Source organism: Lagopus muta, chromosome 15 (assembly GCF_023343835.1).
Source record: "Lagopus muta isolate bLagMut1 chromosome 15, bLagMut1 primary, whole genome shotgun sequence".
NCBI classification, from domain to species: domain Eukaryota; kingdom Metazoa; phylum Chordata; class Aves; order Galliformes; family Phasianidae; genus Lagopus; species Lagopus muta.
The window spans coordinates 2052191-2074025 of NC_064447.1; the positions used below are offsets into that span (position 1 = coordinate 2052191).

Genomic DNA, 21835 nt, shown 5'->3' on the forward strand with positions numbered 1-21835 from the left:
CTTCACCCACAGGGCTGCGAGGCGCTGGCACTGCTGAGCAGAGCTGGGGGTTCCCATCCCTGCAGGTGTCCACGGCCACGGACGGGGCTTTGTGCCCCAGGTACCCGTGCCTACTGCACAAGGTGGGCTGCGATTCCCCTCCCTTCACCCCCCTTCCTCCCCCCCCCCGAGCAGCACAGGAGCACAGGAGCACACAGGAACCCCCTCCGGGCTCCTCCCTTCCACTCCCAGTCCCGGCTCCGCTCCCCGGGAGGGCAGAGGCAGCCGCAGCCCCGTCCCCGCCTCCCTCCCTGGGCCCGGCCCCGCCGCCGCCGTTCCCGGCTCTCAGAGGGCTCCCGTCGGCAGCGGGGGAAGAGCAGGCGGAGAGCGGGCGGCGGCCGGGGACGCGATGCACTCGCTGTTCAGGAAGCGCAACAAAGGGAAGTACAGCCCGTCGGTGCAGAAGAAGAGGTGAGAGTCCCCGCAGCGGTACCGAGAGCCCCCAGCCCCAGGTTGGCTTCTGCCGGGTGCTCCCATCCCACCCGGTGCTGCGGTTTGTGGGGCAGCCCCGAGCACCCCCAGCTGCGAGCACCCCAGGATGTGGGCACCCCGCGGCATAAGCACCCCCAGGTTGGGGTGTCCCCGTCTGCAGAGCCCCTCAGCGCAAGGTTTGGGCGTCCCAAAGTGCAGGTTACCCCCGGGGGAGGGCAGCCCGCGGTTTGGACCCCCCAGGTGTGAGCACCCTCCGGTGCCGTCCCCAGAGTATGGGATGGCATTCCTTGGCTGGATGTGACCGTCCCCTCCACAGCACTGTGGGCAGGTGCCTTCACCATCCCAGTGTGTGCCAGGTGAGATCCCAGAGCGGAACATGGGGTAAAAAGTCTTCAGCCTTCGTTAGCGTTTTCTAAGGATCAATTATTCCCTCTATTCTCTCTGGGTTTTGTTTTCTTTTTGGGTTTTTTTTTTTTTTTTTCCTTCTCAACTCTATTGGTGTGAGAGCGTGCTTCAGTTGTCTTGGTTATAAAACCAACCATCAGACAGATGCAGTTAAAATGGAAATCAATGGGGAATTCCCCTCCGAGGAGGCACGGCTGTGCTCTGGGCTGCAGCATTCACTGCGTGCCGTGGGCAGACGGGATGTATCCCCAACGTGCTCAGTGCTGGGATCGGTTTAGCAGGGCTCATCCTTGTTGGTCTCTGCGTTTAGGAGGAGCCCCCAAGGGGAGGATGCTGCTGCCTCAGTCTGGGAGTGTGGTGAGCACTCAGGTGCTGCTGGGCTCTCCCTGTTTGGGGCCAGGCACCTCTCACCCTGGGGAGGGCTGACAGGAGGAGATGGGGTGGCCCTGAGCCCCCCCACAGCCCCATTCAAGCGGTCCCATTGCCAAAGAAAGGTGCCAACACCCTGCTGTGGGGCTGCGGCACTCTGAAGGCTGCAAGCCAGGCTGGTCCCTTATTTTTAGGCTGGATTGTGCTGGGGCCACAGTGCTGCTCCCCCCCCCCCCCCCATCCCACCTCCCCCCTGCACCCCTTCTTGCTTTGGACGCAGCCAAGAGGGGGCTGTGCCCATTAGCCCCAATTTGTTCAATCCTGCGTTGGAGTTTACAAACAGCTGCGCAGGCAGGGAACACTCCCACTGTGGGGAAACTTCCTCACCATCGGGATGGGGACGCCGGCGCCCGACCGGTTGAACCACTCATGGGAGAAGGCAGTGGAAGACAGCAGGCAGCCGCCCCGTCCTGCGCTCCGGGCAGTGCCAGGCTCCCAGCCAGCACGGGAGGTACTGAGCAGCACTGCTAACATCAGCCCAGCAGCGGGCTGTAGGCAGGAATGGGGGTCTCAACACGGTGGGAGTTCCTCCAACCTTTGTGCAGCGCTTTGGAGAGGCGGCGATGCCGTGCTGAGGGTGCTCGGTGCCAGGGTGCCGCGGTGACCGAGGCTTGGCAGCAGCACAGTGGCATGGCACCAAGCCGGTAATGGTTTGGCGAGTGCAAGGTTGTGCTGGAGCTGTGCCCAGCAGTGTTGTGGAAGGAGGAGATCGCTGCCCAGGCCGCCTGTGGAGCAGCAGGTCACATCCTGCGGTGGGTCACAGCCCCGCCAGGAGCCTCTCCCCCTGTCCCTGTGTTTAATCCTGGGGAGGATGTGGGGTGCACACGGCATGGCAGGACCTTGATGTGCCAGCCTCAGCAGCGCCCGGTTGCTCCTGCAGAACATCCCTGCCACCCAGCTCTGGGTGCCCATCCTCTGGCACTTCCATTTGCAGGCAGTGCTCCGTGGTTTTGTCTTCCTGCTGCGCAAATGTATGGGGCCTGTTTTGTAGGAATGTCCTCATCCCCTTTCTATCCCTCCAAAAAGAGAGCAGGAAGAAGGGCACAGCTGCGGGAGCCTTCAGAAAGCTCCAGTCCGGCTGCCAGGGCTGGGTGTGCCAGGAGAGGCATTGCTGGAGGTGCGGCATGTGTATGTTTATCTTATTAGATTTATTTTTAAGAAGAGCCCAGCGCCAACCACGCACAGGTGCCAGAGGTCCCACATCCCGAGAAGGCAGAGTAGCCATGTCATATGGGAGAACATCCCAGATCCTCCCCTGCTCCCTTTCCCACACCCCAAAACCAGGAGGTGCTTTACGAAAGGAGCTCAGGAGGCGAACAACGCAGATCAGTCTGGTCCTGGAGGAGCGACTGTGGGAGATCACCCGTGGGGAGGGTGGCTCTGGAGGCTCAGGCATGTCCCCAAAGGGGGTCCCCACTCCGGAGAGACCCCACACCCCCTGCCTGGCCCAGCCTCTGACATTGGAACTGGAGGCTCAGGGGTGGGGGGGACCTGGCTGTGGGGCTGGCACCCATTTCCAGAGGCTGTTTTGCAGGGTTGGAGTCAGCAGGACTGAATAGACAACCGGTGAGTCAGGGCGCTGCTCTGTATTTATAGCACAGCGAGCCTCGCCATCGCCTGCCCTATTTTTGCTTTAATTTCCATGCACATTACAATAACATATCACCATTAATACAGGGGAAGATAAACACAACCGAAACAAGGCGGGCTGAGCCTGGCTGCCTGCTGGCCCTAATGTGTGCTGTGACTTTGGAGCCAGGTTTTGGCCTCCCCCAAATGGAAGGTATGCTGGCTGTAGCCCGGCCCTCTGCTCTGCCCCCATCCCACACCAGCAGCGCCGTTATATGGCACAGAGGCACTGCGGAGGGAGTGCTGTGCATAGGGTGGTTGCAGCTTCCCATGAGAGCAGGGTGCAGGGTGGCACCTGGCTGTGGGTCCCATTCTCAGGGGTCGTGTGCTCTGCTCTGTGTGAGCACTCCCTCGTTTTAGGGGTGTGGGTGAAATCTCCTCCTTGTTTGAAAAAGAGAACATTTGGAGAAATCCCAGTGCGCCGCTGCAGTCCTGCCCTCATCCCACACACCCACACCTGTGTGGGGTGTTTGCTGCAGGGAGTGTTATCAGCAAAGGCATGGACTGATAGGAGGAGAGAAGGAAACAGAGGGGCCACATCACTGCAAGGTGCAAATTATGGCACAAGGCAGAGAGCTGAGCGGGCGCACAATCTTTGCTCAGGGCAAAGCAGGAGGAGTGGGGGGGTTTGCCGGGCTGGAGGTGCTGGCCTGGCAGGGGAGATCCAGGCAGAAGGTTGGTTTGGAGCTCAGTTCTGTTTGGCACCATCTCTTCAGCATCACCACGTCGGCCCGAAAAGCTGGGAAGAGGGGGTTCCCTCCTGCTGTGGATGCTCGCGTACCCTGCAGCATCTCGGGGCTCTTTTGGGGAACGCCCGAGTGGCTGCTGCCAGCTCTCAGCAAAGCTGGAGCTCTCCCAAGCACGGTGAGCCAGGGCAAAAGCATCTCCTCTCCCTGAAGAGCAGAGAGCGGCTCCAAAGCTTTGAGCAACAGCCGGTCAGGCACGGAGCAGCTGCCTCCTCCCTGCTCCCCAGCTGGGAAAACCCAGAGCAAACCCTCCCCATGTGCTGGAATCGGCCTGGCCCTCCACTCCAGAACAGAAACAGAGCCATTGTCAAACACAGCCTGTCACGAACTTTATCATTTTTTCCTTCACAATCAGAAAACTCTTTGGAAATGTTTGAGTTCTTCAGCAATGGCAAAGCCTGTTTTTCCAGGGATTTTTTTTTCTTTTTCTTTTTTTCTCCCGTTTTCAAACAAAGCCCTCTCTATCTGGGCTTTGCCTCTCCCTTCCCTCTGCAGGCTCCTTGCTGTGGCCATGCCCCGAGCACTTGGGTCCTCCTGCAGCAGTTGGCTCTGTGTCCCATCCCAGTGAGTGCTCTGGAGCCCCTCTGCCTTTCCTCCTCCCTCCCAGTCTGGTTCAAATGCTGCCCCTGTGTGTTCGAGTGGCAATTTCTGGAGGATTGGGCAAACCTCTGGCACAGGAGAACGGGCAGTGCCAGTGCCCCTGTTGCATTCTGCATGCAGGGATGCTCCTGGCAGGGGCTGGTAGCACCTCCTTCTCTCTGGGTGCTGATGCCACAGAGAGATGGGCTTTGCTGGTGCAGATTCCCTCAAGCAAGCCAAGAGACCAGCTTGGAAAACTCCAATCACTGTGGATCCCAAGCTGAATTTTATTTCCCTTGTGCAATCTGGACATTTCTACATCACAATCAAAACTGGAACTCAGAAAACTCCATAATTCTGTCTTTCGGGCTGGCTTTTCCATCCGTGCTACAGATCCTTAAAGATTCATCCCTGGGATCCCACTTCCATCACGGGGCAGGCATGCAGGGCAGCAAGATGCTCAGCCCTGCAGAGCACTGATGGATGCAGCCACCGCCCTGCTCTGCGCCCTGCTGATGACACAGCATCTGTATAAAGAAAAGCCAGTGCAAAGCCTGCCCTGCTGTGCTGGAATCTCTCAGGGGAAGTGGGACCTGCTGTCAGTGTGTGGGGCAGGGCTTGAGGTGAGGAGCAATGAGCCCAGAGCTTTTTGTCCTATTGAAAGAGATGACACGTGTGGCAGATGGGGACCTGTCCCAAAACTCAGCATCAATGCCAGGAGCTCGGCCAGACCCAGCAGGCTGAGCTCCTCTTCCCCAGCACTGCACTGGGAAGGCAGCAAGCCACGAGCAGCCTCACCCCAAGGACACTGGAGGTGTTGAAGGCCAGGTTGGATGGGGCCTTGGGCAGCCTGCTCTGGTATTAAATGTGGAGGTTGGTGGCCCTGTGGCAGGAGGATTGGAGCTTCATGATCCTTGAGGCCCCTTCCAACCTGGGCCATTCTGTGATTCTGTGACCCTGCATTGCTCCCAGTGGGACCAGCTGCTATTCCCACTCTCTGCATCCCGTCACCAGGATGCCCACATCCCCAGTAGGGGACTGCTGTCATTTTCCCATTGCAGCCAGGAAGCTGCAACTCACCTTATAGTGCTGCTCCCACCTGGGCTGTGGTCCACAGCTTGTGCAGGAGACACAAGGGCACACCGAGCAGCAGCTCTAACGGAGATCAGCCTTTCCACACGCCGTATAACAATTAATTCTGCTTCCACGTGATGAGATCATTAAGGCTTGTTATCTCCACTCGGTAAATGATTGGGATTAGAGTGAGCCAAGTTTCAGCCCTTATAGCAGGACCAGCTCTGGGCTCTGCGACTGTTTGGGAGCATGAAGCACGTGGGAGTGTGGTGGTGTTGGTGCTGGGGGGATGCAGCCCTGAGCTCTGCCCACAGGCTGGCCAGAGCCTCACATCCCATCAGCACACTGCAGCCAAAGTGATGAAATGTTTAAAGTAAGCATGGCGATGCAGAAGCTGTGGCACAGGGTGTTCTGGACATTAATAGAAGTGTTGGCTCCAGCTCAGCTGTCCCTGCTGGGAACATTTGGCTAACCCCACACAATTCCTTGCTGATGCAAAGCAAAGCAGACGACGGGCCCTGCGCACAGCCACCAGAGAGGCTTGCATCCTGAGCACATAGAGAAGGGAAGAAGGAATCCTGCCTGGCAGGAGCCGGAGTGCACATGCCCAGATGCAGCGGGCGCCATCCCATTGCCTTTTATTTGCTCTAAACGGTGCACACCTCCCTGCAGAGCTGCTATCTGCAGAGGGAGGCAGGGTGCTCTGTGTCAGGGTGTGAGCAGCACTCCTGCCCTGCGCCCTGGCTTCAGCCATGGCATTGCTCCCATCGAGAAGCCCCGGCCACCACCCCCATGCTGGCAGCACGGCTGCGTGTTTTGGAAAGTGTTAGAAAGGCAGCAGTGAGTCACACACAGCTGCAAGGCCTGGCGAGCTCGGCTGGCCCCCAGCCATGCGGTGGGGCCACGGCGTGCTGAAAGGAGCCCCCTGGGATGTGGCCCCTCTGCATGGGCACCTGCAGCGTGGTGAGCTCCTCTCCCTTTTCTCCTTCCCCAGCATCTCCAGCAAAGAGCTGACCGAGCTCATCGAGCGCCTGCAGAAAAATGCCGACCAAGTGGAGAAGAACATCGTGGAGACTGACTCCCGAATGCAGAATGTGAGTATGAGCTGTGGCCCTGTGCGTGCCAGTGCTCCCCAGAGGTGGGAAGGGGACCACGTTGCCCTCTGGCCAGCCTGCCCATCACTGCTGCATGGGAGCAGTGCAGAGGGAGGACCTCATCTGGCTCCCACCCCAAGGCATGTGAGCATGGATGCTGTTTCTTTGCCCTCTGTGATCATTTCTCCCCGCTCTCTACCCGCCCAGGATTTGCACAAGATCAAGGCATGCCAGCTAGCACAGTACAAGGAGCTGACAGCTCAGAAGCTGACGGAGTCGGACAAGCTGCTCTATGTACTGGATGGGGATGCAGCCGTTGCCAGGCACATGAAGCACCCCCAAGGGGACATGATCACTGAGGAGTGAGTACAATGGGAGGGGATGGCCATCTCCATAGGTTCAGCTCATAGCCCCCTGTGCACAACCCGCAGGCGTATGTTGAGCATGTCACCCACCAACAGCCCCATGTAAAGCCCTGCAAAGCACTGTGGGGCAATAGCTGCCCCCCACCCTGAGCTAGAGAATGTGCAGAGCAGCCTTGATGCATGGCAGCCCCTGCCCTCTGCTGCCCAGCTCATTGCTCAGTGCAGCCCCCTGCCCCCGTGGCATGGCTGAGGTTCCTGAGGGCAGTCTGAGCATCACAAGGGGGCTGGGAGGGGACAAGTGCAGCTATTGCTTAATGGCTGGGCTGCTCTGTACCAACATCCTGCATCCCACCTCATCCTTCCCTTCCCGCAGCATCCGGCAGCTGAAGGAACGAGTGGCAAATCTACGTGTGAAACATGACCAGATCTACAACTTCCCCCTGCAGCACATCGAGCCCCAGGTCAACTGGTGCACAGTGATCGAGGAGAAACAGGTACTGAGGGGACAGCAGTGCTGCTGCCTGGGGACTGTGCCCCACTGGGGACACCTGGGCTGAGAGAAGAGAGGCTCCTGGGTGAGCTTGGGCAAACCTCTGCTGCTCTGCATCCAAGGATGGAGACTACGCTCTCTCCACTCTCTAAGTGCTGCCCTAACAGTGCAAAAGCTTCCCCTGACACCCAGCTGCCAGTTCTGCTCCAGTGTGTGCCCCTCAGTTCTCATCTTCCCGCTATCTGCCGCTGGGTTCTTAGTAACAGCCTTGCAGTTATGGGAAGTGCCCAGCCTCACCACCCCCATTCTCTGCATGCGTTGATCCATGATGCATAGGGGATCCCTGCTGCATCAGCTTCACTTCCCAAGTTCCCAAATCCCCTTTATCGTGGTGCTTCACAGTCCGTGAGAGCCTCCATGTCCCCCAGCAATACCCCAGAGCCTGCCCCAGCCCAGCTCCACATCCGGCTCCAGTGGCCAAGAAAAGCCATTCAGGTCCTGGCTGCTGCATCCCATTCTCCTGCCACTGACCCCATATCTCATGTGCTGTAGGATGCGTTGTGTGGCAAAGGCTTTGGGACTGATCTGCCGCTGGTCAACAGCCAAGTAGAAGAGCACAACATCTTCCACAATGAGGTCATGGCCATCGGCCCACACATCACCAAGGAAGGCAACAAGGTCAGCTCTCCTGCCCCATATCCCACTGGAATAGGGACGTCGTGCCCTGAGGGAATGCAGGCAGCTCCCAAGCCTGGCCTGAGCTGGGTGGGTGCCCAGAACCCACTGCTAGTCTTGGAGCTGAACATCCTACATCACCTCCGGCTTCATGAGGAAGCTGACCCCACAAAAGCCCTATTCAGCCCCTTTCAAACTTCCCCTCTCTGCAAGCACCCCCCAACCGCCTTTCTTCTCCCATTCCCAGGGATACACGAGTGACCTCCAAGCCAAGTACCAGAAGCTGCTGGTAGGAGACCTGTGGGACGCAGGGCTGGGGTGGGGCAGGGAGAGGAGCTTGGGGCTGAGCTCTCCCTTTCTCCCTGCCAGGCCAGCTCGCAGCAGCGGCAGCAGGACCTGAACTCACTGCAGGACTACATGCAGCGCTGCACCAACAAGCTCTACTGGCTGGATCAGCAGGCAAAGGACCGCACGCACTACGACTGGAGCGACCACAACCTGGACTACCCCAGCCGGCGCCGCCAGTACGAGGTGGGAGCACGCTCACACCTGTCCCTTCTGCCTCAGCTTCCCATCATTAAGCACTTGGAGGTCGACAGGTGATAGGATGGAAACACTAATCTCAGGACCACAGAATGGTTTGAGGTTGGAAGGGAACTTACGGTCCGATGGTTCTGTCCTGCTGTGGGCAGGGACACCTCTCACAGAGCAGGGCACCTCCAGGGATGGGGCACCCACGGCTCTCTGGGCAGCACTGCCACCCTATAAGTGAAGAACTTCCTCCTAATTAATTAAATCTTTTAGTTTAAAACTGTTCCCCCTTGCTGTTACTACGCTTGCTGGTAGAGAGTCCCTCCCCAGCTTTCCTGCAGCTCCCTCAAGCACTGGAAGGCTTCTCTAAGGTCTCCTGGAGCCTTCTCCAGGCTGAACAACCTTGCCTCCCGCCAGAAATAAAGCCAAGAGGAAAGCTGGCAGGTTGCTGGCTTTCCTCGCCCTTATCTCAGCATTAGCTTGGCAAGAATCCCATCTTCAGCAACATTTGCAAGGAAAGGAAAAACAAAAACCACAGTGGGGAAACAGAGCACTTTGGGTGTCCCCTTCTGTTTGCGTGGAGGTCAGCAGCTCTCTTCTCTCCATCTAGAACTTCATCCACCGGAAGCTGGAGGAGAAGGAGGAGGCCATTAACAAGCTGCATGCAGATGGAGACCAACTGCTGGCCCAGAACCATCCTGGGAAGAACGCCATTGAGGTGAGCACTGGTACCGTGCTCATCCCTCACCATGGGGAGCTGCAGCCACCACGAGGCTGCCCCTCAGCCTCCTCTGCTCAGGACCAAACCCACGGCCCTTCCCCATCTCCCAGCCCTGTTTGGGGCACTGCTCAAGATGGGTGCTGCAGGTTGGGGCCAGCTCAGGCTCACCCCACCGGGCTGCCCCCGCCCCAGGTGTTGACACAGCACTGCATTACAGGCACACATCGAGGCAGTCCACGCCGACTGGAAGGAGTATCTCAACTTCCTGATCTGCGAGGAGAGCCACCTCAAGTTCATGGAGGACTTCCACAAGGTACCAGACTGCTGGGACTAGGCCTTAGGAACTGAGGCTGGCACCCTTAAAGGCCACTTGTTCCCAACCCTGCAATGAACAGGGACACCCACAGCTCCATCAGTGCTCAGATCCCTCCCAGCCTGAGCTTGAGGGTCTGCAGGGACGGCGCACCACTGCCTCTCTGGGCAGCCTGTGCAGTGCCTTACTGTCTATATTGTAACAAACTTCTAATCTAAGCTCCCCTCTTTTCGTTTGAAACCATTTCCCCTTGTCCTGTCACAGCAGTCCCTGCTGAAGATTCTGTCCCCCTCTTTCCTCGAGTCCCCCTTTAAGTACCAAAGGACCGAACTCAGCTCTCCCTGCAGCCTTCTCCTCTCTGCACTGCACAGCCACAGCTCTCAGCCTGTCCCAATGGAGAGGGGTTCCATCCCTCAGATCATTTTTGTGTCCCAAAAAATCACCTGCTCCATGCACCAGCACCACTTCTCGCTGTCAGCACCCTCACACGCAGCAGAGGACCCTGCTCTGCTGGGACTCACAGAGGCTCCTGCCACTTCTCTGCCACCTATTTACCACCTCATCCCCCAGAGAAGCCTCACATCACGCAATTGAAGCTTCCCACCAAAGCAGCATAGCTGTGAGTGGGGAAAAACCTCACCTGCAGTGCTGTGCTGGCTGCAGGGAGCCTGCATGGAGCTGCACAGCCTAGCTGAGCGCTGCAGACAGATGTCTGCCTGATAAATTGCATCTGGCAGCCTGGGAGGCTGTGCAAGGGAGCAGGTCGGGCCGGATTCCTCTCCCACAGCCTGGGCGTGTTGAGGACGTGATGAGGCTTCTGCCAAGGGGGAAGCGGGGTGCCCAGCCCCTCAGTGCCTCCTGTGGTACCTGCCCAAATAACTGCGCCGTGGGGTGGCTTGTGTGGGGAAGAGCCGAGCTCTGCCCGCTCCTCCTTGTTGGCAGCAGGGAGGAGCGCGTGGCGTGATGCTGCCCACGTGAAACCCCAATTAAAGGTGGGAAGGGCTGGGAAACGTGGATTGAACAACCTGCAGGAGAAAAGCACGCGATGAGCTGCCTCGTTCTTTCTCCCCCAGCTGGCTTTCCCTGGCTCTGCTCTTGCAAATAGCAATTCCTCATCCTCCTCTATGTGTCTCATCCGTGGCACCTTGCAGGGACTGTCCCTGCTGCAAGGGTCCCCCTAGTGAGAGTTTCTGCCTTTCTGCAGTTTCAGAAGGACGCAAAGGACGCCCAGCAGCTCTTGAAGAAAGTCGATACGGACCTGGACCAAAAATACAGCCCAGAGTTCAAGGACAGATACCAGCTGGAGTCGCTCCTCAGGGAGCTGGATGTGAGTACTGACAAGGGATCCAGAGCATCTCCATGGCACCACGGTGCAGTCCCTGTGGGGATGGGCACCCAGTCCTGCTCGCTGGCCATGCTGCTGCCTCCCTTCACCTGGCTCTTCCTCTGCCTTGAGCTAGGGATTGCCTCTCCCACAGCAACGTAATTGCTCACCGGGCTGGTTTTCATTTGTTCACCCATTGAGCTGGTGCTCATAAAGGGTAGGAGCATAATTAGACCTGCTGCCGGAGGAGGCGGTGGAACAAGCTGTGCTGGGGTCTGGCTGTGTCCTGAGCATGATGCAGCACTGCTTGGTGCAGCAATGACTCTGCCCTGGGTACCCCTCTCCTCCCACCCCAATGGCCATTGCAGGACGCCCACCTGCCCAGACACTAAGAGAGCAACCTATGCAGAGCTTTGCAAGGTACTCATTAGAGCTAATTGCTGGGAACAGGCTTATCCCAGCACCACACTCTGTAGACCATGCACCAGGCACAGAGATTCCTTTCTCAGTCTGGCTGTAGGAGCAGCAGGAGGACGTGGGAGCATTCAGTGCAGGATCCCAGTGGCTGCAGAGCAGGACCCAAAAGCCATTCCCTGTGGCGCAAACGAAGGAAGCTGAGGGCTCTGTCAGTCAATATAAGCTCTTCCCAGCTTTGGGGGCACAGGAACACATCCCCTCTCCCTCCTTCCCACGTTTCTTTGCTCATTCCCCCATGCTAGGACCAAGAGAAGGCCCTGGAGAAGTACGATGCTGTGGTGCAGTCGCTGCAGGAGCGCAGCCAGCACGTCCTGCCCCTGCGGTACCGCCGGCTGCCACCGCCGCAGCCCATCCCTGTGGAGGCTCTGTGCGAGTATGAGGGCGAGCAGGTAATGGCCCAGGGTGAATGCAGGGGACAGAGGTGACACCAGCACCGGGGACAGGCTGAGGGGGATGGGTAAAGCACAGCCTCCAATAGCCCTGCAGCCGCGCGGTGCTTGTTGCACACCCTCTGTGATGCTACGCTGAGCTGGGGGTAGCAAGGTGACAGCCACACCAAGTGCCACCCAGGAGCAGGTCCTTCCACCGAGGGACCCGCAGCAGGTTCAGGAAATGCCACCTCCTCCCTGCCCCTGCTGCAGTGACTGGCTGCAGAGAGATGGCTGGGGGCTGTGGGGAGCGAGTCGACGAGTGCAAGGGGCACAGCCTGACCTGCTGCTGCTGCTTGTTCCCATCCCCAGGGCCAGATAACCCGAGGAGCCCATTACACCCTGCAAAAGAACAGTGGAGACATCTGGGAAGTGATGGACGGTGCAGGAGGTGCCATCAGTGCCCCAGGTGTCTGCTTCATGATCCCCCCTCCAGATGCAGAGGCAATAGCACTGGCGGACCAGTAAGTGCAGTACCACAGCACCAGACCCTCCCAACACCACCCCTCCAGCCAGGTTCTCCAACTCTAGGGAGGAGTGTGGGGAGTGCTCCCATCCTGCTGGGAAGCACTCAGGATGAAGCACCTCTCCTGCAAGGGAAGACTCTGCTCTGCCCACTTATGAACATGGATGAGGGTGCAGAAAACCCCCCAGCTGGGTTTCTCCCCACTTTCATGACCCAGATGAATGCTGGCAGGGCAGCTCTTACATTGTCCCCATGCTGTCCCTTCCGCAGGATTGCTGATAGCTATGTAGCTGTAAAGGAGAAGACCTCCAACTGCAGGAACATCCTCCAGCAGCGCTACGAGGGGCTGAAGGCTGACAGCATTGGAGGTATGGCTCTGCCAGGGCAGCCCTTTCACTGTTCCTACACTGCCTTGAGTTCAGGGGTGGCTCTCTGCTTTGTCTCCTCAAAGAACAACCATGCAATCCTGCACCACTCCTGTCCTCTTACTCAGGAGGTAATGGTGGAACATAGAGCACAAACACCACTCGGAATCATAAAATCATGGAATGGTCCAGGCTGGTTAAGGTTTTTGAGGTCACCAAGTCCAACCATCAGCGCGACCTACAAAGTCCCATCACCGAGCCACATCCCTTAGTGCCACATCCATACATCTCAAACAACTGCATGGATGGGGACACCACCACTGGTGATGGGGACACCCTGGGCACACACCAGTGCCTGAGCCACGCTGCCTTTGACTCTTGCTGGTGGCCAAAGTGTTGGACTGCTGCTTTGCTGCAGTGAGAGGACATCACTGACAGCTTCTCCTCTCCTCAGGGTCCCAGGTGCAGTGCTGGGACATGCATGGGGCTGGAGCAAGCACGTTGTGGCTACAGCAGGCAGAGAGTGGAGGAGGATGTAGTTTCATGCTCAGTGGTGGGATCGAGCTGTTCTCTAACCTGCTCCCTTTTCCTTCCCCAGATGCTGCATCAGTTCAGGGCCGCCAGCTTCTGGCAGGGCTGGAGAAAGTGCACAGTGACCTGGACAAGTTGGAGAAAGCAATAACAGCAAACCTCCGTCCACCGCTGGAGCAGAGTCGGGCTGTGCAGGACAGCACCGAGCGCTCCAAGGACCTGAAGGTACAAGGCCGTAGGAGCAGGCACATTGTGCCACGCAGGGACCCTGCTCCAGAGGCTGGGGTCCTTCCAAGGGGTCTTCAGGGTGGTTCTTGGTGTGCTGCATGCTGTTGGTGCTCCCAGAACTCCATGAAGGCATGGAGCAGCGCTACCACCGGCTAGTGACCAAACAAAAATACCAACACTTGCAGTCCAGGGCACAGCTTCTCCTTGTGCACAGCTCAGCATCTGCTCCGCTAGGCAACACTCCACTCCCTTCCCCTCCTTCTGACCCCTAATTAATTCAGGCTCCATGCCACAAACCTCCCTCGTTCCAGGAGGCAATCCACCTCCTGGCTGTGTCAAAATCCAAGTGCCACCACAAGTGAAAGCAAATTGCTCCGGCTGTCTGCAGCACTTTGATGTCCAGGCAAGAAGTCAGCCTTCAGGCTGCAGAACCCAGTGGTCCAGATGAGCTCAGCACGTTTCCAACAGAGCTAGAGCTGCTGTGAACCAGTCCCTCCCCAGCCAGAGCTTCCTTGCTGAGGGCTATCTAGCCTGCTCTGACAGAGCTGGATACGAGCCTGGATGGAGAAAATATCCTCATGTTCCCTCTAGGGCTGAAAGGCATCTGCCACCAAGCACACACCTCAGCCCTGCCCTCCCCTCTTGCACCAGACAGACACAGGTCAGCTGTTTTTTCCCATAGCCACAAGGTTCAGTTGCTACAAAGATTTTTCCCTACCACAGAACATAACCAATGAAGTCCGTCGCATCGAACCAGAGAAAATGAGGAAGGTCCAGGACTGCGAGGCCTTCATTGAGTCCGTGCCCAACACTGGGAGCGCTACGTTGGTGAAGAACAAGGTGGAGAACACCAACAAGAAGTATGACCGTGTGGTTCAGCTGCTCAGTGCTGCCCAGGAGAAGTAAGTCATGGCTCAAGCCCAGCAGAAAGTCAGGTCCAGCAGACTGGCTTGGCGGTGATGGGTTGATGGTTGGACTTGATGATCTTTGAGACCTTTTCTAACCTTAATGGTTCTATGATTCAACACCTTTCCCCTCGCGTCCATACAGAGTTGAGGTGGCCACGCACCTCGAGAAGAGTCTCCAGCAAGGCCGAGACCTGCTGTCCACATACGAGAACAAACTGGTGACAGACGACACCGTACCAGAGGACCTGCGGGTGATAGACCGTAAGAAAGAAGAGCTGCTGGTGAGTGTTTCCTGCAGCCAGTTTTCTACCCTATTGACGTGCTTCACATACAGAACTGCTTCCCAAAAGCTGTGGCAGCTGCTGCCCAAGCCCCAAACTTGAATTGGTGGCAAAGGGATGACTGCCCCAGCGGGGACCCATTAACTGTGCCTGCTTTCAGTTCAGCTCCAACTTGCTTTTCTCCAGCCTGTCCTCAGTGACACCAGCACAGTAGATGGGGACCAGTGACAAAAGCCTGGCACGTGTGCAGCCCTGAAGAACCTCTCTCTCCTTTTTCCACAGGCCATGGGCTCTGAGCTCCAATCCAAAAGGTTCTTGCTCAATGAGGCAGAGCAGAACTTGCTGAGGACAAAGACCTGCTCCAACACCCTGGCCAGCAAGTTCCAGGAGCACTGCCCTGACATTGAGCGGCAGGAAGCCGAGCTCTACAAGCTCAACCAGCGCTTCAACAACCTCAGCAAGCAAATTGACCACAGGTGAGGCCCTAGGAGAGCACCTAGCTGGAACTGGACCAGCCTGGGATATTTACGATAGGGAGGAGCCATTCTAAAATCAGAAGAAGCATAATGCTGTCTAGGAACGGGCAGTTGCAGATTGGCTTCCAGGCAGTGCCAAGGAAGAAGCAATAGATGTTCCTGGCACGTGCTGGCTGGGTAGGTCTGGGCAGCCTCTGGGATTAAGTGTTCTTGCTACAGAGATGGGGACCTTGGCAAGACTTGCCTGCACCGGCAGTAGGGGAGATAAGAGCATGAGCTGTCATCCACCCACATCTGCCTCTGCCTGGATCACAGCACATCTTGTGCTTTCTTATCCCCCTACAGGCTTACACCCAGCATTCAGCATCCTCCACATTTTCCCTGCAGTTTCCCTGTGACTCATTTCTCCTGCAGTTTCTACTTGCTTTCATACCAACCAGGTGGCACTGATTCCTGCAGAAGAGAACCTGCAAGGAGGGGGGTGGAGAACAGCTCCAGCTCAATTCCATGTCTGGGGAGCAGGGAAGGGGAAGCAGGGACCGATGAAGAGGTGTTCGCAGAAGATGACAATGGAGAATGTGCTGACATTGAGTCCATTTCCCCTACAGAACACAGACCCTGCAGAAAGCAAAGAGTGCCTATTCCAACTACCGCACAAACTATGACAAAATCAACCAGTTCCTTTGCAACATCCCCAACTACGAGCCGCAGGAGACGGACAACATCCAGCAAGTGGAAGTGAAGCTGAAGAACCAAGCGGTAATTCTTTCTGAGAGCCTGGGCTGCTTGGGGGGAGGGGAAAAGGACCACTGAGAGATCGTGAATGGAGTCAAACAGGTCCTGCACATAAAATGGGAAAACACACAGGCTTAAGCAGCTTTACTTTTACACTACGAGGTCCCACACTCTTACTTGTGACATGTTTGTAAATAACAGGGCAGTGCTAGGAGGTTGCAATTCTCGGTGTTGTAACTCCAGTGGCAACCCTCCCAAAAGGTAAACGAAGTCTTTGGGCTACTGCATTCCCTTTGACTGCATCTTTCTTTGTCCCAGGCGCTCCTTGGTGACATCGCAAGCAAAGAACAGGAGGTACAAAAAGTCTCTGCCACAGCTCAGCAGTACCAGCAGGCAGTAAAGGTAAGGGCTGCAATTCTGCCAGCAGGAGGACTCTTTACATCCTACTGAGAGCTGCCTATTGAAGGCTTAGGAAGCCTACTGCCCATGCTCAAACAGTTGAGGAGCTGAACCCAGGTGATGTCTGCTCCAGCATGGACATCATGTGGCCATTAGCCAGGATTTCCTGCTTGGGAAAGGAGGTTTCCACTCCATGGCCAGTATTGGTGAGGTGACTGGCAAGTTTGGACATACTGCTGTGGTCACCAGGCTATAGGAATGCCAGAACCTGCTCAAGAGCCTGCAGGGTGACCCACAGATCTCACCAGCTTGCCCAAAACGTGGCCAAGGGAAGAAGTCAAGAGAGATGGAGCCTGGGAGGGTGACCAGGAATCTCACCCCTTCCTCCTGGGAACTTCTTCCCACAGGACTACGAGCTGGAAGCTGAGAAGCTGCGGTCCATCCTCGACCTCGAGAACGGACGCAATGGGTACATGAGCAAGAAACCCAGGCTGCAATCTCCAGCTGCAAAAGTGAAAGAGGAGGTAAGCAAGCAGTGCCCTACAGAGAGCTAAGGCAGCTCACAGCCTGTGGGGCCAACGGGGATTATGCAAACAAGCATTTCATGGTCAGCAGCCTCAACCCCGGAGTGGGCTGCAAGGGAGGGCAGAAGAACAAGGAAGGATGGCCATCATTCTGAAGCCACCCATTCTTGGGGCTCAGATGGCCAGAAAGAGAAAACACTGGAATTACCACTTCTTTGTCAAAGAGGAAAAGGGAAAGAAAATACAAGTGAAGATCTTGAAAACATTTCTTCTCTTGGAGTCATTTCACTGCCACAGACAGCATCCCTGATACAAGTGCTTATGGAGAGAGCAGGCCACCAGCCACTTGTTTGCACAGGATCTGTTTGCTTCCATCCTCAAACTCATCCTGCATATCGAGGCAGGCAAAGTGCCCACGTGGCTCTGCCTCAGTTGTATCTCTTTTTGCAAGTCTTGATTAGGAAAAACCCAGTTTAAAGAGGTGAGATTACACATGCCCCAAACCCACTCTCCCTGCCTTGAAGCCAGTCTGCTTGCTCTTATAGGAAGGTTTAAGAAAAGCACCCAGGGTTAGCTCTCGAGGGCATTGCTTCTGTTAAGCAAGACTTGACCCTGGTCAAGACCAGGGATGATCGCTGGTCCCACCACCTTTGCTGAACACTTCTTGTCTCCTAGGAAGCCATTCTGGCAGCCAAGTTCACCGAAGTGAATGCTGTGAATAGGCAGAGGCTGCAGAACCTGGAATTTGCTCAGAACCTCCTGCGGCAGGTAAGTCATCCCCCACACACAGAGGCTCAGGGCTTGGCTGTGGCTCCTGAGGGTCAGCTCACTGCAAGCTCAAGGTCTTGGCTTAGATCTCTGCATGCTGCAGGTGGGCAGCTTGACACAGCTGCAACAGGCTGGGGCAGTGTGATTCTGAGAGAATATGAGAATCACACACACACACACACGTGCCTTTGCTATTACAAGCTGAACTGGAAACAAATCTAGCTAGCATTTCAGCATTTCATACCCCTGAACCCATCAGTCAGCAGACACCTCAATGAAGAGTTCTGCCTGGGATCAGGCACAGGCTCTCCATGTTTTCCATTCATCCTTGGAAGCGCTGTTTCATTTTTAACGCTTTCTTTATGCCTTGCCCATACCAGAATTGCATCTCTCTCAGCTTAAAGCTTTGTCAGGTCAGCAACAGGTATCACTGAGAGCGATTTCCAGGCCAGAAATCCACAGAGCAGTTCAAGAAAAGCCCATCTGCAAATTGGCCCTGTTGAGCCTTTGCAATAGGCAGCCTCCATTAACCGAGATCAGCATCCTCCTGTAGTACTGCCACAGGAGTGAATGGAAAATCAAATAACCGAATGAACTTACTTGGTGCTTAACTACACACTCTTTTTCAACCACAGCAGCCAGAGGTTCAGGTGACGCAAGACTTCATCCAGACCAAAAAATCCGTAAGGCCTGTGGAAGAAGTCTGGAAGTTGAAGAAAGAGCTTGAGGATGAGACTCAGCGTCGGCAACAGCTAGAAGCTGAGATCCAAGCCATCCAGAACAACATTATCCACCTGCAAAACCAGAAGCCCCAAGAAACCGTAGTTAAGAAGGAATTGGTGAAGAAAGTGCCGGACCCGCAGCTGGAGGAGAGCTTCCACAAACTGCAGCAAAGCCTGGCAGAAGAGCAGCGCAAGAACCAGGTGCTGCAGGATGAGCTGGAGGCCCTTAAAATCAGGCTGCGTGTTTTGGAGCATGAGAAGAAGGAAGGAGGGCAGGAGTATATAGTGAAAGAGGTGTTGCGTATTGAGCAAGATAAGGCTCAAGCTGAAGAAATCTTGAGGCTCAAAGAAGAACTGGAAGAGCTCAGGAGGCAGGAAGGAACAAGGGAAAACGAGGTCAATCTTTTACGCCAACAAATCGCTGTGCTGTCCAGCGAGAAGAACAAAGAGCAGGAGAAGGTAACAGAGAAGGAGGTGCTGAAGCTGCAGAACGATCCCCAGCTGGAGATGGAATTCCGGATGTTGCAAGAGAACAAGCAGAGGGAGAGTGCCCTGAGGCAGAAACACGAGGAAGAGCTCAGCTTCCTCCAGGAGAAACTCAAACGCCTCGAGAAGGAACGGGCCATCGCTGAGGGCAAGATTACTGTCAAGGAGGTACTGAAGGTGGAGAAAGACGTGGCCATCGAGAGGGAGGTGAATGAGCTCCGGCGCCAGTACGAGGATGAGAAATCCAAGGGGCGTTCCAACGAGAGGGAGAAGGCCGAGCTGCTCAGGAAGATCCAGCTGCTGGAGGAAGAGAATGCCAAGGTGGTTGTCCAGGAGAAGGTGAGGGAGATCGTGCGGCCGGATCCTAAGGCTGAAAATGAAGTTGCCAACCTTCGGTTGGAGCTGGTAGAGCAGGAGAGGAGATACCGGGGTGGTGACGAACAGCTGAAGAGCTGTCAGAATGAACTGGCTGCTCTGAGGAATAGAGAGCCGCTGGTAGAAGTCAAAGAAGTCATTAAGGAGGTCATTAAGTACAAGAATGATCCAGAAACTGAAAAGGAGCTACAGCGGCTCCGTGAGGAAATCATAGAGAGGACGGGAGCCATTGAAAGAGCTGACCTTGAGATCTACCAGCTGAAACAAGAGATACAAGCTTTGAAAGACACCAAACCTCAAGTGCACACAAAAGAAGTTGTTCAAGAAATTCTACAGTTCCGGGAAGACCCTAAGACAAGAGAGGAGGTGGAATCTCTGAGAGTGCAGCTGGCCGAGGAACAAATGAAGCACGTTGACCTGGAGAGAGAACGGCTCCTCCAAGAAGACAAAGTAAGACAGAAAGAGGAGGAACTTTCCCAGGTGAAGGAGAAAGTGGTCCAGCAGGAAGTAGTGAAGTACGAGCAAGATCCTGCCTTGAAAGCTGAAGTGAACTCCTTCTCACAGAGCATCGAGAGTGAGCTGAAACAAATCGATTCCCTCCGTGAAGAACTGCGCAAGCTGCAGAGGAGGCGGTCTGAGCTGGAGCGACAACTGGAAGAACTGGAGAAGGAGAGACAGGCCCGCAGAGAGGCGGAACTGGAAGTGCAGAGGCTGAGGATTAGGCTGAATGAGCTAGAAGAGCAAGAGAGGGAAACGACGGAACGAGTAACAGTGAAACAGAAAGTGATCCTTCAGCAAGATCCCCAGCAAGAGAAGGAGCACTCCCTCCTCAGGCTGGAGCTAGAAGAAGAAAAACACCGGAGACAAGTCTTGCAAACTGAACTGGAAGCCTTGAGAAAGAAGCTTCTTTCGTTGGAGAAAATGGAGGTCAAAGAGAAAGTTGTCTTTTCAGAAAGTGTCCAAGTGGACAAAGGAGACACGGAGTATGAGATTCAGAAGCTGAAGAGCAACCTGGAGGAGGAGAGCAGGCGTAAGAGGGAGCTAGATGCAGATATCAATAGGCTCGAAACCAGGCTGTCCGAGGTGGAATTCAACAACTCTAAGTCATCGAAGGAACTAGACTTACTAAGAGAGGAAAACCACAAATTGCACCTTGAAAAGCAAAACCTGCTGATGGAAACAAGGAGGCTGCAATCAGAGATTGAACTCACAGCAACAGAAGCTCGGGATTTGAGAAACATGACCCACATGGACAGTGGACCAAACCTAGACTCCAGATTCCAAGCTCTGGAAAGAGAGTTAGATGATCTGAAGCAGTTATCAAGAGAAAAAGATGCAGAGATCGAGCAGCTCCAGAACCGCCTCAAGACAGTGGCAATCAAGAGGGAGCAAAGAGAGAACCACCTGAGGCGCTCCATTGTGGTCATCGATCCGGACACGGGCAAGGAGATGTCTCCAGAGGAAGCTCACGTGCTCGGCCTCATCGAATGGAGCCTCTTCGTCAAGCTGAAGAGTCAGGAATGCGACTGGGAAGAGATCTCGATCAAGGGGCCGAACGGGGAATCATCTGTGATCCTCGACAGGAAGTCAGGCAGAGAGTTCTCAATCGAAGATGCCCTGAAGAGCGGCAGACTGAGCACGGCCCAGTACAACAGTTACCTCAACAAGCAGATGTCAATTCAGGAGCTGGCAGTCCTGGTGTCTGGAAGCGATTACCCAGTGCTCGCTCCACTTTAGAACCTTCCCTTAAAGGCAGCGAGTCAGAGCTGCACCACTCGTTATGACTACCAGATCACTGCAAATCCTCGCCCTCCTTTGCGTCTTCCGAAATGCTACAGCCTCTGCCCAGCCGCGCTATGAAGCCGCACTGCTTGCTGTCATACGCTGCGGAAAAGCACCGCCAGTAGTGGAAAACACGTTTGTCAAGGCTACAACTAAACCTTCTCTCCCTCTCTGCAGCCCTACCCAACCACTCGACAAACAAGATGACAAGTGAAGTACCTGAAGTCCAAAAGACTCAGCCAAACCTGCAGTTTCTTCAACACACAGCCACAAAGGCAGGAAAAAAAAAAAGCAAAGCACAGATGTTAGAGAGACTGAAGGTCAAAATGATTCTGGGGTGACCAGCGAGAGCTGGGTGCGTCAGCTCCACGTTGGTAAGGCACGCAGTTTGACTGTGGACAACCAAATGATGGGGTTATCCTCGGAAATAAACGGCTCTGTAAGCAAAAGGCGTGATGCACACCTCGCTTTGGTATCATCACATCAACACCGAGACCTTTTTGCTCACCGGCGTGCTGATGCTGCTGGGCAAGAGCGAAATGAAGCACAGCAATTTGATGGTGTCAGCCCTGGATTCAGGAGGAGCATTCCTATACCAGAGTTCACTAAGAAGCAGGTGAAGAGCCGGCAGCAGTGCCGAACACAAGATGCTGGTGCAAAGCATGCAACCGTAACCAAACGCAGAGTGCCTTCAAAACACACTTAGCTCACCTCGTGGCTGAGAGCCATTCGTGCTGGTATCTTATGGAATAGAGTTACAGCAGCTAAACGTCTCACTTACTTGTGTACGGGAACGGGAAGTAGAGGGGAATTCTATTTATAGTATGAAATAAAAACATGCAGTGGTTCCAATCAGGTGCTTGTTTTCCTTTATTGCCGACGGTGGTCTCTTGATCCTTGGATTTACAGGAAGATGCCAGTTCAGAGTCAATGTTAAAAATAAATCAATAAATAGGACTGTTCCTTTGAGCAGGCCCAGCATTAGCATTAGATGGGAGGGAACTGCACCACCAAGTGAGACTGCAGCTACAGGAAGAG

The 21835-nt window shown here is 55.4% G+C and overlaps 1 protein-coding gene across 2 annotated transcripts; it reads left to right on the forward strand.

Moving 5' to 3' along the window:
- Positions 1 to 253: 253 nt before the first annotated feature.
- Positions 254 to 21098, forward strand: PPL (periplakin). Of its 2 annotated transcripts, none has more exons than XM_048962109.1 (22): positions 254 to 450; positions 6328 to 6427; positions 6635 to 6789; positions 7166 to 7286; positions 7835 to 7960; positions 8205 to 8246; positions 8327 to 8488; positions 9099 to 9206; positions 9427 to 9522; positions 10727 to 10849; positions 11566 to 11712; positions 12064 to 12215; positions 12488 to 12585; positions 13181 to 13338; positions 14065 to 14243; positions 14392 to 14530; positions 14813 to 15006; positions 15615 to 15765; positions 16060 to 16143; positions 16548 to 16664; positions 17340 to 17432; positions 18068 to 21098. In XM_048962109.1, the coding sequence occupies exons 1-22, from the start codon at positions 389 to 391 to the stop codon at positions 20750 to 20752; spliced, it is 5292 nt and encodes a 1763-aa protein (XP_048818066.1). In that variant the 5' UTR covers positions 254 to 388; the 3' UTR covers positions 20753 to 21098. The 2 variants fall into 2 exon arrangements, with proteins under 2 accessions (XP_048818066.1, XP_048818067.1); XM_048962110.1 differs by having other exon boundaries at positions 18071 to 21098.
- Positions 21099 to 21835: the final 737 nt, after the last annotated feature.

Coding starts and splice junctions, on each gene's coding strand:
- PPL (XM_048962109.1), top strand. CDS start 389: ATGCACTCGCTGTTCAGGAAGCGCAACAAAGGGAAGTACAGCCCGTCG. Junction 6,428..6,634: donor CTGACTCCCGAATGCAGAAT/GTGAGTATGAGC, acceptor CTACCCGCCCAG/GATTTGCACAAGATCAAGGC. Junction 9,523..10,726: donor TCATGGAGGACTTCCACAAG/GTACCAGACTGC, acceptor GCCTTTCTGCAG/TTTCAGAAGGACGCAAAGGA.